General features: G+C 39.1%; 1 protein-coding gene across 12 annotated transcripts in view; it reads left to right on the top strand.

The window, feature by feature from the left end:
- TAFA5 (TAFA chemokine like family member 5) overlaps positions 1-16,277 on the top strand; it is a 402,443-nt gene that overhangs the window by 104,649 nt on the left and 281,517 nt on the right. The window contains exon 1 of one of the 12 annotated variants that reach the window (XR_010469609.1): positions 1,324-1,681. The exons of 9 other annotated variants lie outside the window; for them this stretch is intronic. Coding sequence is in view for 1 of the 3 variants with exons in the window: in XM_065048963.1 (XP_064905035.1) it covers positions 1,591-1,681 (91 nt within the window). In the remaining 2 variants the exon portion in view is untranslated. Of the gene's footprint in view, positions 1-1,323; positions 1,682-16,277 lie in introns of those variants that run through there. 2 more of the 12 variants (XR_010469611.1, XM_065048963.1) reach the window with 2 other exon arrangements.

Below are 16,277 nucleotides of genomic sequence, written 5' to 3'. Positions count from 1 at the left end.
CGCCGGCGGCCGCGGTCCGCGCTCCTCCCCGCGGTTTCTCTCCACGAGCCACCGCAGGCCGCGGTACTGAGCGCCCTCGCGTCGCCGAAGTTGCGCGGGGCAGCCGGCGGAGTTTGAACGCGAGAGGCGCGGAGCCCCACCGCGTCCGCGGGCAGAGGGGCACCCGAGCGGAGCCAAGCCCAGGCACTCCCTCTGCCGCCCAAATACGCGCAGCCGGCAGTGCTTCAGCGCACAGCTGTTCTCCCAGACCCCGCATTGCCCCACCGAAGTGCCTCTAGCCGCCTGCGCGGCACGGAGCTTGGTGCCCGCACCAGGCGGCCGCCGGCCGGCCGGCCCGCTCGAGGCTGAGGGGTTGGGCGTGCGTGCTTGCCCCCGGGCCCCGGCTGCAGCGCGTCCCACAACTGCACGGCCGAGCGCGCAGCCCCGCGGACCGTCTCCGCATCGCAGCACCTCCCCAACCTTCCTGCCCCCCCGCTAGGCTTCTCTACGGCAGCCAGCCGCCGCGGCTCGGTTCTTCCCCTGGAGTGGGAGGGCGGCAGCAAAATCACAGCCCTGGTCTTTTTTCTTTTTTTTTTTTTTTCTTTGTGATTTACGGCATTCTTTCATTTGCGTTCTTGTTTTCCGTGGGGATGGCTGCAACGGAGGCATCAACCTGTAGGCTGAGAGAGCTCTCGCCGTAGCTCTGAGGGCGCTCTGCGGGGCCACCGCCGGGGAGCAGCGCCGGAACGGGGTCGACCCCGCAGGCGGGCTGCGAGTGAGGGACGGGGGCTAGCCACGGTGCCCGGGGAAGCTTCCGGAGCCGGGCGACGAGGAGCCCCGGCGGTGGAGGTGCGAGCCCGAGGGGAGGCCAGCTATTTTTGCAAGAGCTCCCGAGCGGCGCCGCGTTTGCCAGCGATGGCGGGATGAACTGAATGTGTCCCCGTCCCCCCCCGCACCAGAGAGGATCCCCGAGCCGGGGGAGGAGCGGGGGGTGCAACAAATTGCCGGCAGCCTGGAGAAGTTGCAGTAAAGAGAGATCCCTCCCCCCATCGCTCCCTCCCCTCCCCGCTCGCTCTCTCCTCCCCGAGCCGTGGACAGCGAGCAGCGGAGCGGCGGCCCGGCGAGCCAGCGAAGGAGTGAGCGAGAGAGCGACCGGCGCCCGCAGCCCGGCGATGCTGCAGCGGCTCCCGCGGAGCCTCGGCGGGGTTGGCCCGGCCCCCGCACGCCCCGCGCCGCCCGGCGGCGGCGCGCCCTGAGCGGGCGGCGGCCCCGCGCCCCCGCGGCGCAGCGGGCGCTGTTGCGCAGCCCGGCCCGGCGCTGCCGGCCTCCCTGCCCCCGCCGCCGGCTCGGCGCGGCTCCCGCGGAGACGGAGCGCTGATTCATGGGGCCCCGCGCCGGCTGCCTCGGCCAGGAGAGCGCGGCGCTGCCGCTGCCCCCGCGCGGGGTGTGAAGCCCCGGCCCCTCCTCCGCAGCCCCTGGCTCGCCCGCCCTGCTCGGGAGTGTGGTCCCTGCCGGGAGCCGCCGCGCCTGGCGCACAGAGGGAAGCGTTGATGCATCGCTCTGGAAATTCATTGTGTGACTTTCTGGGTATTTACTGAGTTTCAGACCGAGATGCAGCTCTTGAAAGCTTTATGGGCACTAGCAGGAGCAGCGATCTGCTGTTTTCTTATATTTGTCATCCACTCACAGTTTCTTAAAGAAGGTAATTATATCTGCATGTCTACGTACCCTGTTCTTTAATACTAAGGTCTTTACGAGGTGCCTTAATTATTTTTTACGGTTTCCAGTATGTTCTATTTACAGCAGTGCTTCCACGCTATTTTTCCTTTCCGTTAAAGCCTTCTCATTTTTGTTCCTTTAGATAATAGGTAGCTTTAGACTTACATTCTTGGCAAATGTGTATATATATATCTATATATATATATAATCTGTATGATGTTTTCATTCAGTGCTTTAGCCCATGTCTCATTTCTTTATGGGGCATGTATAGTGTATAGAAAATATTTGTTGCTATCAGATGACCACAGAACAGCAGTCATCATGGGAGTATTAATAAACGAAAAAACCCCTAACAAGTAAACGTCTTATTTTTATACCAAATCAATAGGCATCCTTTCCCTCTTCCCTATTCAGTACATTTTCAATAGATGGCACTAAAGTTCTATGGAAAGGGCAGGGCAGAGCAAATCCTGGGCATTCAGCATCTTCCTTCCCGATGCCCCAGAACTGGAAGAGGCCTTCGCATGGATTTTCAAGGCTCCTGTTTTTTCCACCTTGTGGTCAGAAAATTGTGATTACAATTTACTGGAGAAAATAGTTTGGATAGTGGGGCAGTTTTTCTTCTTCTTTCACTATGTGAGTTGGATGGAAAAAAAAATGTTTTATTAAGTGAACAGAGGAATTTTCTTCGGGAAGAACCCTTGTATCGCTTTTGTTTGTTAGTTTGGGTTTTTTCCTTTTATTTCATCAGAAAATTACTCTTTTACTCTTTTTTTTTTTTTCCCCTCTCTTTGCTAAAATAATGATTCCACTGTATATTTGTAAAGCTAACTGTAGTCTGAGATTCAAGTGTGAATCCTGAGAGATGCATGTGTATTTATTTGGTGGTGTGTGGGAAAGCCCAGTGCTGTTTTTTAAGCAGTGTTAGCAAGTATAACACAATAATATGGGGCTTTTGGTGAACCCATTTATTCTTTTTTAACATTGCAATGTAGTTGAGATTATACCAACCCGAAGAAGAAGCCGAGCTCATCTTGGAGTGCTGGCTGTGCAAAGCGTGGAAAAAAACTTTTATGTGATTGGGACAAAGTTTCAGTCAAGACTGGGCAAAGCGACAACTTTGCAACCACTGAAGTATCGCTGCTGGTGTGTCAGTCCAAAAAAAGCATGAGACTGCACATTTTCACAGATCTTTTCTGAAATGAATAAACGCTGATTTGCCTGATTTGGATAATTAAGAAGTGTTATCCAGATATCTCCAGTACCAGAGATTTCTCCTTTAAGAAACTTACCCTTGTTTTAATTGCACTGTGTGCAATGCCTTCCACACAGCTACTTATTTAACATTCTTTTAAAATGCTTGGACTAGTGTATTTATATATCTCTGTTTAATGAGATGATTTATTTTGAGAAAATTTTACAGAATGAAATATTGCTAGTCATTTTAGGCTATTGTCAGTATTTGCCTTTTTTTTTTTCTTCAGTCTTTCACTGCTTGATTTTGAGACCTCTGTTACTGTAAATAATCCACAAACGAAGAGGCATTTTTGTTTCACTTAAAATATTTCTTCTTACATTGTAGGAATAGAAAGCTAGCAAATTAATATATAAAAACATAAAACCATGACCATATACCAAGGAGCATTTTACACCATTTACATTGCTTCTCTTCCGGCAATTATAGTCGCTATTAATGTGGACTGCAGAGAGAAAACTGAAGCTCTTGAGCTTGTTGGGTAATTTAATTGTATCAGTTTGTTTATATCTGTGAACAAAATATTTCTGCTTTGTTTAACACTGAGAACTATATACTTACTGTAAATACAGATTGCCTGTATTGGGCTAGTTGTCAACCTTTTCTTGATGGGTGCTAATCTCCACAATAACATTTTGACCCCTTTCACATAATTACTTCAGCAGTGTATGTATTCCTCCCTATAGTTTCAATAATGACACTGAATAGTTTAGTGGAATTGATTGGAAGTCTACATGGTATAACTGAGTTTTTTCTTTATGAAGAACTTTTAAAATCCCCAATTAAAAATGATTGGTTTAAGCAGAGTATATTCAAACTCAGGCATCTAAGAGAAAGAGAAATAGGTAACAGAAGATCTAAAATAGGATAGATACTGTAAACAGTTTGCGAAAGTGAGATATTTTTATTGTAAAAACTGTTTTTTTTATTATTTTCAGTAAGAAAACAATGGAAAGAAGTGTGAGGAAAGGACTGGCAAATCATTTAACCGCATGCCTGCCACATTAGTTTACTAAGTAAATATGTACCAAGAAGAATACATATGGGATGGCTGTTACCTTACCTTCAGAAGATTTGAAATTCTTTTCTGATCCCTGAGTTAGCCTTTTTCATTAAAATTTCAATAGAAAGTTAGGAATGGTATGTCTTATTGCACATGATGTTTAGTTAGACTGTTCATTTCCTGGCAAAAAGATTCATTTCCCATCGGAGCCTAATGAGCTATGTTTGTAACTCAGCTGTGTGGTCGAACTCCTAAATTAAATGCTTGGACATTTTCATTTGATTATTTCTTTTGCAGAAGGATGATTTCCTGTAGTCCCAAAGAACAAACAAGTAAACCACCAGTTTGCCTAGCTTGATAAGATTAGCTGGTAGCACATATCTCCTGAGAGAGTTTGACAGTACAAGCTCATACACCAAGCATCTCTTTTATATGCAAGGTGATTGATTTAAGAATGACATGTAAAAGTAAAGGTCTGACTTAATTTTTTTATTGCATGTTTTGTTTCAATTTTTGCTTGTTTTGTAGTATTTACAGCTTATTTTTTTCCAGAGGCAGGTCTTAATAGAAATTGACATCATCTTCACTTTTTGCATCTTCTCAAAATGATATAATTACCACATGTCTTTTTCTGTGTTCATTTTCCTTTCACTCCCTTGGAATTAGTGATGTTATCTGTTATGTTAAACTCTTATCACCTATTAACACAATGTATTTTAATAATTTCAGTGGCACTGTATGGCTACAGTGTGTAGAACTTTCATTACATCCAGCTGAAACTTATTACCAGAACCAAATCCTCCTTCAGTCACATTTATAAATGTAAGATTGTGTGTTGCAACAGTCAACAGAGAATTTTCACACTGTTATTTTTTAAATTTTATTTCTTCTGCTGAACTTAGGTTTTTCTCTAAGTAGCCCTGTCAATTCTTAGATATTTTTATCTACATTTTTGAGTTAAGTCAGTTTAGGCATTACGTTACTGCAGTTTAAATGGTGTCTAGAAACAATGAATGCTTGTTCTGAGATGAGTGGGAAAGAGCTGTTTAGATGTCTATTTTCATGAATATGTTTTTTTCAGCAAGTGAAGAATGGGTGACACAGGGTGCCATTTTTCTACACTTAGGCTTTTGTGTGGAAATACAGGTCGTCCTGTGGCTAATCCGTTCCCCTATGTCCAATCTGTCCTTCAGTGTTTCTAAAAGATGAATAGAGCTGTGAACCCAGAAAAGGGCATTGTGATATATAATTGCAGTCCCATGCTTGTCTGATCTTCCTGCAAAGCAGTTTAACATATTCTGGTCAGCTGCAGTCAGTATGAAGGGGTGTTAAAAACTGAAATACCTTAAACTTTTTGCGTACACCATTGAGAATTAAAAGTAAGGTATTTATTACATCCACTATTCGTGTCCGATTTAAATTAATTTGCAATCTATTACTGTTTAACACATTTATTCAAAGAGAACTGAAAAACATGGAGTTAATGTAACACGCATTAATTGTGGGAACTCCTTTGCCCCTGGACAAGTACCCCCTTCACCTACTAGAACATTTTAACCCTTCAGAAAGAGTGGTGATGGGAAAAGGTAAAGGATACAGTTTCTAAATGTGTGTTTGAATCCCATGGGAAGTAGTACTGTTCGGAATTAACTTCAGAAGGGTTCGGATATATCGCAGCCAGGGTGTGTTACAGCCCTGGATGTACTTTAAAGCTTTGTTTATGTGGTGATTGCTCATTAAGAGACTGGAATGTCTCATCTATCAAGGGTGATTTAATATTTTGAATGGTTTATGAGATTAGGGTGGTGTGAACTTTGTTTGGAGAGGGACCACACAGAAACATGGATGCAGTCTCAAGAATCTTACTTGAAGTACAGAGGACTGGAGTATTCAGATCTCAAATCCATATTCTTAATCTATTGGGTAGATGCTCAGTAGTAAGATGTGTAAAATAGGGCGATTTTCTGTTGATACACTGCAGCGGTTAAGTAGAGACAAGAGAGTTCTGATACTTCTGTTATAACCAGATGATTATAGCTATAAATGATAATTTTAGTATCACTTGTGCAGATTTAATATATACTTATATATATGAATAGGGTATCTGTTTAGCACATTTTTCATAATTATATATTTTTTTTTGCCTTAAGCAAAAGTTAGCAAATTGGTTACACTCTTGTTGGCATTTCTCTGTCAAACACATTTAGAGGAATTAGTATCACAATAGCTAAAATACTGCAGCACTTTATTTAAAAAAATGCATTTAATTCACATAAGAACTTGGTGAAGTTTTATACTTAATATCTTTATTCTGTCACTTTCTGCAGATTTAAATATTTTAGCCTGCTCTAAAAAGTATGGCAAAAGCTTTATGTGTATTTTTGTGTTCTTAGGGTATACATTTTGACCCTGAAAATAATAAAGAACATTAACCTTTTTAGCTGTGTAACACCAAAGAACTGCTATTCCTATGCTAATTTCGAAAATATCTACTGACAGTATACCTAAGATGATATTTTTTTCAGAGCTTTCTTTACATTTCACCTGATATCTTTAGAAAGCTTACTACATGTGTAATACATTTTAATGAAATGATTTATTGTCTTCTAAAACTTCTTGAGACTTTGGCCCTCAAAATTTCCCTGGAAAGAATTTGAATGTGACTTACTACGACAGCTAATCTTGCTAGCCTTTCTTAAAATTTGTCTTTCTTTTATCTTTTAAACATTAAAAAACCAGAATGACCTGAAACTATTAAAACGAGAAAGAGAATTGCTCTTAAGAATGTGGGGAAAAAAAGTTTGGGTTTATGTTAGAGTTGTTGTTTTTCAGTTTTACCTGTTACGCTTAACCTGTGTCTCAAAACAGTAAGATACTTTGTGTACCAGATGTGCTGCATATGTTACCTATATATAGTAAAACTGAGTTGAGGACAGTGTGTCCCAACTGCCAATTTGCCTGCTTTTGAGGGGTTTGTTACTTCTAACATGCTTTAGTAGAATTATTTTCTCCTGTTTGTCTTCTATACATTTTTGGGGGGGAGCAAGGGGGTTGTGGAGAGGCAAATATGAGTGAGATTGTCAGAGCAGCCCAAGAGGCACAGAACACACACATGGAAGGTTTCTCTTCCCATCCAGGGAACAGATTTGGCAGTTAAAAGCCCTTAAGCTTGAATAAATGCTGCACAAGAAAATAAAATGTGAGAGGTCACCAATCGGAGGGTTTTGTTTGGAATTTTGTATAGTTTCATGGCAAATAAATAAAATTAAGACTCAGTTCAGTGGCTATTTGATAGTACGGGGCACATCAGGGCTGAAGAAAAATGAGAAAAGGTCCTGCTTTGAGATAAATAGCTTTGTATCTGCAAGGTTTTGGTATTTTCAGAGGGTTTTTTAAAGATGGGGTTAGAGAAGAGTAGCAGTGAAGGGAAGCTATGCAGACAAAAATTCTCACTAATTTTCTTTTCATGGAGGTGAGAAAGATGTTCTCTATCTGGCATCTGCTGTGCCAGGATGTACCAAGAGGGGGAGTCAGACAGTTTTTCTACCCATAGAAGGCAGCTTTGAAATAGTTTTTGGGTTTGGATGATGAAAAGGAAAAATGTGTATGTCTTCATAGGGAGGTGCGCCATAGACAGTATAAACCCTTACTTTTCTTGACTGAGAACTTGAAAAAGGGAATTAGTAGCAGATTTCCAGTAACCTTTTTATGACTGGCAGTTTTCATGCCCCAAGAGCATGAGTGAGGAATTATTGACCCTTCTCAGCATTTATCAGCATTACCTATTCTTTAAGGCAGTCCTGTAGACTGATGTGAGTCACATCATACAAAAGTACATGCTTTTTAGATCTGTTGATTGATATTTATTTATCTCGTTTCTAAGCAGGCATACACTGTATCAAAAATAGAACTGGAATAAAACCAAGACACACACAATTCAGATTTTTTTTAAACTGAATTTAAAAGGGAACATTGGAAAAAAGCGCATGTATTCAGAGGTCAAGAGTTCAGTATAGTATTGATAAGAAAAGCCATAAGTGTCTTTAAATCATGACTAAAAATACAGGTAAAATTATTCTTATCTCATAGATATTTAAAAATAAGTTTTTATGGTCATATGAAGAAAAGAAACAACACAAGTTTTTGTAGGATTGATAAAAACAGTATTTGTCTTCTAGTAGTATGAGATGTCCCAGTAGGAATCAGTGGCTGAGCCGGGTATGACTGGCCAACTGTACTGTATGTTCATCCAGGTCCAAGCCAGGGATATATTCCATCCACTATCTGGATTTTAGCAAAGATTTATTTTGTTCAGAAATGATATCCTCTTGCCACTTGAAATCCGTAGTGATAGAAAGTTCTGTTTAATAACAAAATCCGATTATTTGCCTAAATGTGCTTTTTATGCCTGTTCTAGAAATCCAACAGTATAATGAAATCTGCCTATTCATTATATTTTACCTTCGGCACTACATCAGTTCACAAGTAAATGCTAGTTAGAACAATAGATCTTCCTACTAATTGTTGTTAGTGTTGTGAAAAGCAATGAGTAACATGTTTGAAATATATCCAAACACCAAATTAACATATAAATAGCCAGAAAAAAATAATGTAATGGATCAATACCTATTGAAATATTTTCTAGAAGCAGATGCTGTACTAATTTGTGTTTTCATGTGAGTGATTTATTTTTTTGACTGTAAGGAGGAAAGTAGAAGAAAGTTAATTCATCAGGTGAAAAATTACATTTATAATAGGCCAGTACATTCTGGATCTCAGCTTCTTTCTGATGTGCCACAAGACTATATGATATTCCAAAGTCTATATGCTTAATTGGAGTCACACTTGAAGAAAGCTGTAGGCTAAGCTAAGTGGATGCATAGGAGACCAAAGGGAATAGCTACAACTTCAGAAGATGAGGCGTGCAAAGAAATAGTGAAGAGTTACTGAGTTTAGATAAGAGATTACTAGCATGGTAGGAGTTTTCAGTGGGTAAAATTCTGCCTTAAGAGTAACAAACTGTTCTTTCTATGAAGTGAGAAGATTACAGGAAGCAATGGGCGCTAACTGATTTAGGTTAGATGTTAGGAAAAATTGCAGTAGGGCAAATTTGTGCTGTGCATCAGGGAAAACTTGCCAATGATAAAGACAGTTGAGCATTGGAATAGATTTTCTGGGAAAGCTGCGAAACAGGAGAGTTTTGCTTTCAGGTTAATACATTATCTGTTGGGAATAGTATTGCCATGTTGAAACAGACAGGTGGATTCTTGAAGTCTCTTCAAGTCTTATCCTCCAAAATGTGGGTTTACCGGAAACTTACTTAGAAAGGTGAAAGATATTTAAACATATGGCTTTAGAACAGTTTTCTATTGACTGGTGAAGCAAACAGGCTCACGAGAAGGCACATTAGGATCTGAAAGTATTCAGGGGACAAATCTCAAGAAAACAACCACTGTTTTATGTATTTTGTTAGCTGAATCATGCCACTTTTTGAGTTGCAGATTTAATTTAAGAAATAGAAAATCTCATGATTTATGTAGTTGAAAATGACTCTTTAAAGTATTGTTTATGTTGCAAGTTCTTTAGGACTCGAAGGCATCCTGAAAGCAGGTTCTTGCTCTGTTCACTCTCCTTCGTACACGAAGCGCAGTGAAATTAGAATATTAATATCATTCACTTTTTGGTATTTCTTGTGGAATGAGTATTTGGGTTAAGGATTGTTGAGCTTTGCCAATCTGTTCTTGTTACCGCAGCACCTGGAGGGCCTATCTCCAGGTGGCCCTGTGGCTGCTCTGATGGCTGGTATGGGGAGCACAGGACCAGCCCCACAGCAGGGTGAGCTGTAAATGGCCTAGGGAGTTTCTTCGTCCACCCCTGCTGTTTGGTGCTACTGGTGATTAAGAGCTTTGTGTCTGTTTCTGTCTGGAATGGTGTGTATCTTGATGCCATACTGTCTGATTTTTATGATATCTACATAGTTTCAAATCCAATAGCAGAAGCAAAATTAGCAAATCCTGCTGACAGAAGGAAAAGGGGTCACTCTTGTTAAATACAGATAGGCAAACCTGGGTGTACTCGGTTGGAGTTGTGAAGTGTCATTCTCCACAACTTGTACTTGGAGCAAGTCCTGTCTGGAATTTGTTCATGTCTCTGGTACAGTTTTGTACTAAAAAGGTATTCTACTTAGAGGGGTAGAAAAGCTGGATACTAGTTATTGTTTCCTTGAGCAGCACTAAGATTTCTTTAAAGATGGGAAATATGAAAGTTTTTAGAAGTTACTATGTTGCAAGTTAAAATTTATTTACCTCTTTGCACTAGTTTTGGAAAAAGTGCTCACATTTTACGTGGTTCTGTGGTGACTGCTAATTAATCATGAAAATTATGTTATACAATATATTTTGTATTTTGCTACAGTTTTTATTGCATTAAATTACATGGGGTTTTCTGCAGAATTCTTTCAATACAGAATTATGGTTTTAAGGAAGAAAAAACCAAAACCGTTGCTCCATTATTCAGAGTTGTACATGTTTTGGAGATGTGGATCTGGGGATAGGTTTAGCCTCAAGAGGATCAAACAGTTGTTTGAAATGGTCACTGCTTGAGTATCACCTTGCTTATGGCTATGAACTAATTGAGAGTAAACTAAAAATGATTGTGAGATGCTTTCTTTTCTTGGGCATTGGCAGTTCTCATTCTCTGTTAATGCTTTAACAGTATTATTTAGTCATTAAAAAAAAAATGGATGTACTTCTGGGTCCCTCTTTTGTTCTAGTTTTTGCCTTTGTTTTTCTGAATACATGCTGGTCTTTAGCTTCATTTATTGTGAGAAGATCTCATAACTGCTGTAAGTATTTTTGTATGCTTGGCTATAAAACTATATAGATTGTACCAGATGCTGCCTTAACTTCTTTTATAGAATTATAATGGATGCTGATGGGTCTTAGAGTTGCCTTTAAAGATAAAAATCCCTTTGCTGTGTGTGGGTTTTTTTTTTTTTTTTTTTTTTTTAGTATATAGTAATAGCCCCTTTTTTGCAAATTTTTCACTGTTCTATTATTTCAATTAACAGTTTAATAAAACTTGTTCTATTTTAATATTATAAGTAATTTTATGTTTTCCCTAAAGACTATAACAACATTTTAAAAAAAAGTATTTTTCCTGTTATTCAGGTAATAAATGGCATGATTTTTAAGTAGGCTGAAGACACAAGAACTCATTTTGCCTGCAGTTAGAGATTGTGTGATAAAACATACAGGTTGAGCATTTTCTTGGCCATGTCCACTTACTAATTTTATGCCAAGACCCAACAGGTTTATTGTTATTACTGGCTAATTTGTAGCTAGACAAATATCCATTTGCTGTGATATATTTACATCCCTTGTAACGTTAATTATTTATTTAAAAACGCACTGTAAGATTGGTGTATACTTTAGCAGCAGTTTTTCCCTTTTTGTTGTGTTTTCCTGAGCCCAAAAGCATTTCACAAGCCACACAGAGCTTTTCACTTTTAAGTAAACTGTCTCTGGTGACAGCCTTCAGATGTTAAGGATGAAATCTTGTCTCCATTTGTGTTGATGCTCCAGTTCTTTCTGTTTTCACTGAGGCCCCAGTGTTAGCTGTGTTGGGCATCATGAGGTTCTATTTTGGTATACTTATGCCTTGGTTACTGGTTTGGGAAAGTGCCCTTTCCTATCTGTAAGATGTGCGAGGTAAATCACTTTGAAAGATACCTCCTACTGAAGCTCTTTTAAAGTCAACTGATGAAAGTGTGTACTTCACTGGCCAGATTCTGCTTCATACTACAGTTCTTGTCCCATACTCAGCCACTCTGGCTCCTGGTGACAGCATCTTTTTACTGGTAAAATTACATCATTTTCCTTGTTCCACAAATGCTAAAAACTGTGGCTGTTGTGTAACTACATACTCCAATGCAGTGAATTATTAGTGTTAGTAGTATATGCTTCTGTTTAACTATGCACTGAGGCCTTACCTACAGCCAGAACCTTGTAGTCACTTAACAAATCTAGAAGTGTGCTCAGTTCACAGAAGAAGTAATAAAGAAAGATTATTAAATTATACATGAACAAGTAGTTAAAATAACAGAAGTTATGAACTATCATTTCTCCTCAGTGTCTCTTCACAGTCTTAATGCTTCTCTGCAGCTAGAATTGCTCGATTTCTTCAGTGGTCCTCGTCCACATCCAGCACGCTCCTGCCTTCTGTCTTGCATGCTTTCCCAGGGGAGTGCAGCTTTGTTCTGCATGCACGTGTGGGAACATGGGCAAAAAAGGAGATGGTCATGATGCTGAACATTGTGCTTTTATTCCCTAGTTTCTAGTCTCTTTTAGAAATAAATTCCATATTAGCTTTGCCTGTATGCTTGTATAGCCTTGACTATCCCTCTACCCATTATGAAATTATTCCAGTCTTGATTTTTAGCTTAGAATATGGCTGGCCATATGATCTAGTTCCTTTGCCATTAGGGTGGTATGTTTTAGCTAATGCATTACCAGTATTCTGATTTAGTTTTGTTAGAACACAGTCATAAAATTTTATTTTCTAGTACTGACAGAGAAGTAAGATGAACAAGGAATTTGTGCCCTTTTTATAATTACTTCTCTTTGTTAGATGGTAATTTTTCACTAGATTACGCAGTTGCAGACTTCCAGGCAACTGGTCCCTTGGAAAGCCAGTAAAGATCATAGAATCAAAAAATGGTTTGGGTTGGAAGGGACCTTAAGGATCATGTAGTTCCAACGCCTCTGGCAATGGGCAGGAACATCTTCTACTACATCAGTTTGTTTAGATGTTCATGGAGGGAAGACCAAGTAGTTAAACTCGTGTGTTTTCACATACATTTTATTGTAGTGTTACCCTTTTTAGTTTTCGTCTTCATTTTGTGAGTGCTATCACAATGAGAGCTAAAATGCATTAGGTTTATAATAATTCTTAATATTAAACCCAGTTAATAGAAATTGTGTATATTTAGTAATGTGTATTATGGTGTAAAATGAATGTAAATTCTCTATTTGTTACAAGTATTTTAATGAGCAGTTTGAAAATGATTTTTAGTTCAGAAGATGAGATTTACAAACCTCCTCTTTTCAGCAGACAAATGATGGAAGTCAAGCTAAAAAGAGTAGCTTGTCTCTCAGATTCATTCTATTGCTATGACTTTCTGACATGATGTTGAAGATGTCAGATCTATCTCTAGGTTTATATAATTCCTCTTCACTGTGACGGGAACTGCAGACACCTGTGCATCTTCAGGCAGGCAGGTTTTGAATTCAGTAGAGCTGTCCAGTACTAGAGTGGAATGTCAAAACACAATTTTCTTCTTATGAAAACAGAGCAATCATATTTTCTTCTCCAGATTTTTTTTTTTTTTCCTAAGAAAAAGAGAAAAGAACACAGTAAAAAAATCAATGGAATTAGCAGTAAAAAGAGCAAGAAAAGGACTGCAATTTGGAGCATATTTTCATTTTACAATAGTTTATAATTATAAAAGCCAAACAGAGAAACCTTTGCCATAGAACTACTCATTTGCTTGATTGCTTTCTGCTGCACTTGTTTATGTTACAGTTGAAAAGTGGTCAAAGTTAAACAGAGATGAGTTTACTATCTCTGATTTAATCCTGACTTCTTCTCAGTGTAGCTTCATCTTTTAATATGAACTGTAGCCATTTGAAGCAAAAAGAGCTGAATCCATATATGAGAAAAGATTATGTGCAAACACAAAGGAAATAAAGGGTTTGTAATGAAGCCTTGCTTGCGGTTAATTTACATTTTGAAAAAAAACAAAAGTTGCCATAGTAACATGTAGGCTGCAAAAATTTTCTAAATGTGATGTATTAGACTGAGGAAACTTTGAACTTGCATGATATGTTTCTCAAGTTTTGTGAATAAGAAAGAGCATAATTCTGTGCATTTGTGGGGTTGGCCTCAAATAGCTGATATTTGTGCAAAACATAATAAAATACAAACGTATTGGTAAGTTCTGCAAACTGAACTTTTTCCAATCAGCTTTCTAATTATGTTATTTGTAAGATAATAGTTGTTTGGATTTTTTTCCTTAAAAAATAGTAAAATATAGACATGCTTTTCAGTATAAGAATTTGTTGTAGTTCTGTTGTTCAGCAATAGTGGATTCAATATTGATGATTTTTAAATATGTGGGGCAGTATATTTTCTTATCCCATAGGTTCTTTTTAGTTCTATTTAAACAAAAGATAGAGTTAATAGTGAGATCTGGTTTTGCTTTCTTAAAAAGCTGGTGTTAGTACTGTGCACTATGAGTTTTGTGAACTTCAGTTCTGAGTACCACAGACTGCTCTGTTAGCTTTATATCTCCATGTGCAGCCAAACTGATCAAATTGCTTTTATGGAGCAACTTGCAGTGTCAGTTGTTTAGCTAGTTAATTTATTGCTTATCTCAAGTCCCAGCAAACAGACAGTTTTTATTTTCAGTGCTATTTATATATTCTATACTGTTTAAGAATTATGTAAGAAATAATAATATATGCCCCCAATCATCATCTAATGCTTTCTAAATATCATTGTGTTGGATTTAGCTCTACTTATCGTGACCTTTTGACTCATGAGGTGCCTGAGCTATTTAACTTTTAAAGTGAAGTTTTTGCTGATGAATGATCCAGCTGAGTGTTATAGCTTGAATAATTCTTCTATACTTGTATGTAAAATTTAAAAACGTATCTCATTTCTGTTATTACATTTAACATATTCAAAAACTACTTACCATTAGATAGCACTAAGTTATTCCACCAGTTTTCAGCTGCGGTTCTATTTCAAATTTTCCTTTTCCATTATAAATTATTAGTATTTTTTTTTTCTTAAGTAACATTTAAGTTATTTTCTAAAGAATCATGAAAAATAAGTGGAAAGCCTGCAAGACTTCTGATGATGGAGATTCTATAGCTTTCCTGGATTTTCATGCTGGACTCATCTACTATGTCTGCATTTACTCTGAGTGGTTGCTGTGGTATCAATCATTTTGTCATGTGGGAAGGCTGGAGCAGGAAGCGCGCGCACACACACACACACACACACACACACACAGCTTTTTGAAATCATAACATACTTAACCCAATTAAATAATAAAGATAGAACTTTATTTATATTGCTGGCTTGCAGTTGCAGAATGTGGTGAACAGCAAATAAAAAAGCAGTGTTCACACCCTGCCAGAGAGGAGCGAGGGCTTGCTGGGGACCCTCAGGATTATTGGTGAGGTGTGGCATTCCTAACTGGGGAGACAGTGCTCACGCTTCTCCCTTAGCTCCTGCCTGTGAGGGGGCTGCAGACATTGCCATCTTTGTGTTTGCACCTCACCCAGGCATGTTTTACATGTGTGAGATATATGTTCGCTATTTTTCTTGTTTTATTGGTTTTACGGAACTCCCAAGGCTGCGTTCCTTCAGTAACCAGTAATTGGTTGGGATTTGTGTTTATACCTTCTGCCTCTGCCATAATTTCTGTGCTTGCATCCTGAGGGTCCCCTACTCCACATCATTGCAGCATCAAAAATGCTTCTGGTGCTGCCCTCAGTACCCTTCCTCTGCTTTTCCAAAATATCCTGTGTCAGTAGACCACTAGTGGTTTTAGAGTTTGCCAAGGATTGCTATTTACTATTATTTCAGAGTTTTAAAATGCCGAGTCCGTGCACGTTCCTGTTTAGGAATAGCATCCATGAAGGTCTTGAACGCCTACTATAGTTGCCCAAGACTTGCTGTATGTCTTGGGAGCAGAGTTGGTAAAAATGCATTTGATATTGCAACTAATGTCCTTCTCATGTTGCTTTGCTTTGTGCTGAAAGGTAACCGTGTAAAGGAGAATTTTAATGTATTTTTTCTTGTTTTAAAAAATACATGAGTTCCTCTTCATGTGAGGTAGAACAGATATTCCAAGAAGCACACCTTGCTCTTCAGCAGTACAATCTCTGACAGTTTTGAAGGAGGTCACTGGCAAACCTCTGTCCAGTGGGAGAAAACTGGGAAATAGCAGGATATAGTCAGGTTTAAAATCCATTTTTATGCAAACATTTGGTTCCTGGAAGTGTTTAGGACATAGAGTTGCTGCTGTTGTCGATCTTAAATATTTTTGAAAACCTTCTGTCTCTAATTGCTACTCTCTAAAGTTTAACTTTTTGTTTCTGCTTTCGAAAGTCTTGGCAGGAAATATATAGCTTATTTCTTTATGATAGAGATGGTAATTAAATTGTATGTTAGAGCACAAAATCTATTCAGAAATATTCCTTGCATGCATGTAACTAATGTCCATCTTCTGCATTTTTGTATGTCAGGGTG

Source organism: Columba livia, chromosome 1 (assembly GCF_036013475.1).
Source record: "Columba livia isolate bColLiv1 breed racing homer chromosome 1, bColLiv1.pat.W.v2, whole genome shotgun sequence".
Taxonomy (NCBI): Eukaryota; Metazoa; Chordata; class Aves; order Columbiformes; family Columbidae; genus Columba; species Columba livia.
Note: the sequence above shows the minus strand (reverse complement) of the source record. Positions and strands in the feature narration are given on the sequence as shown.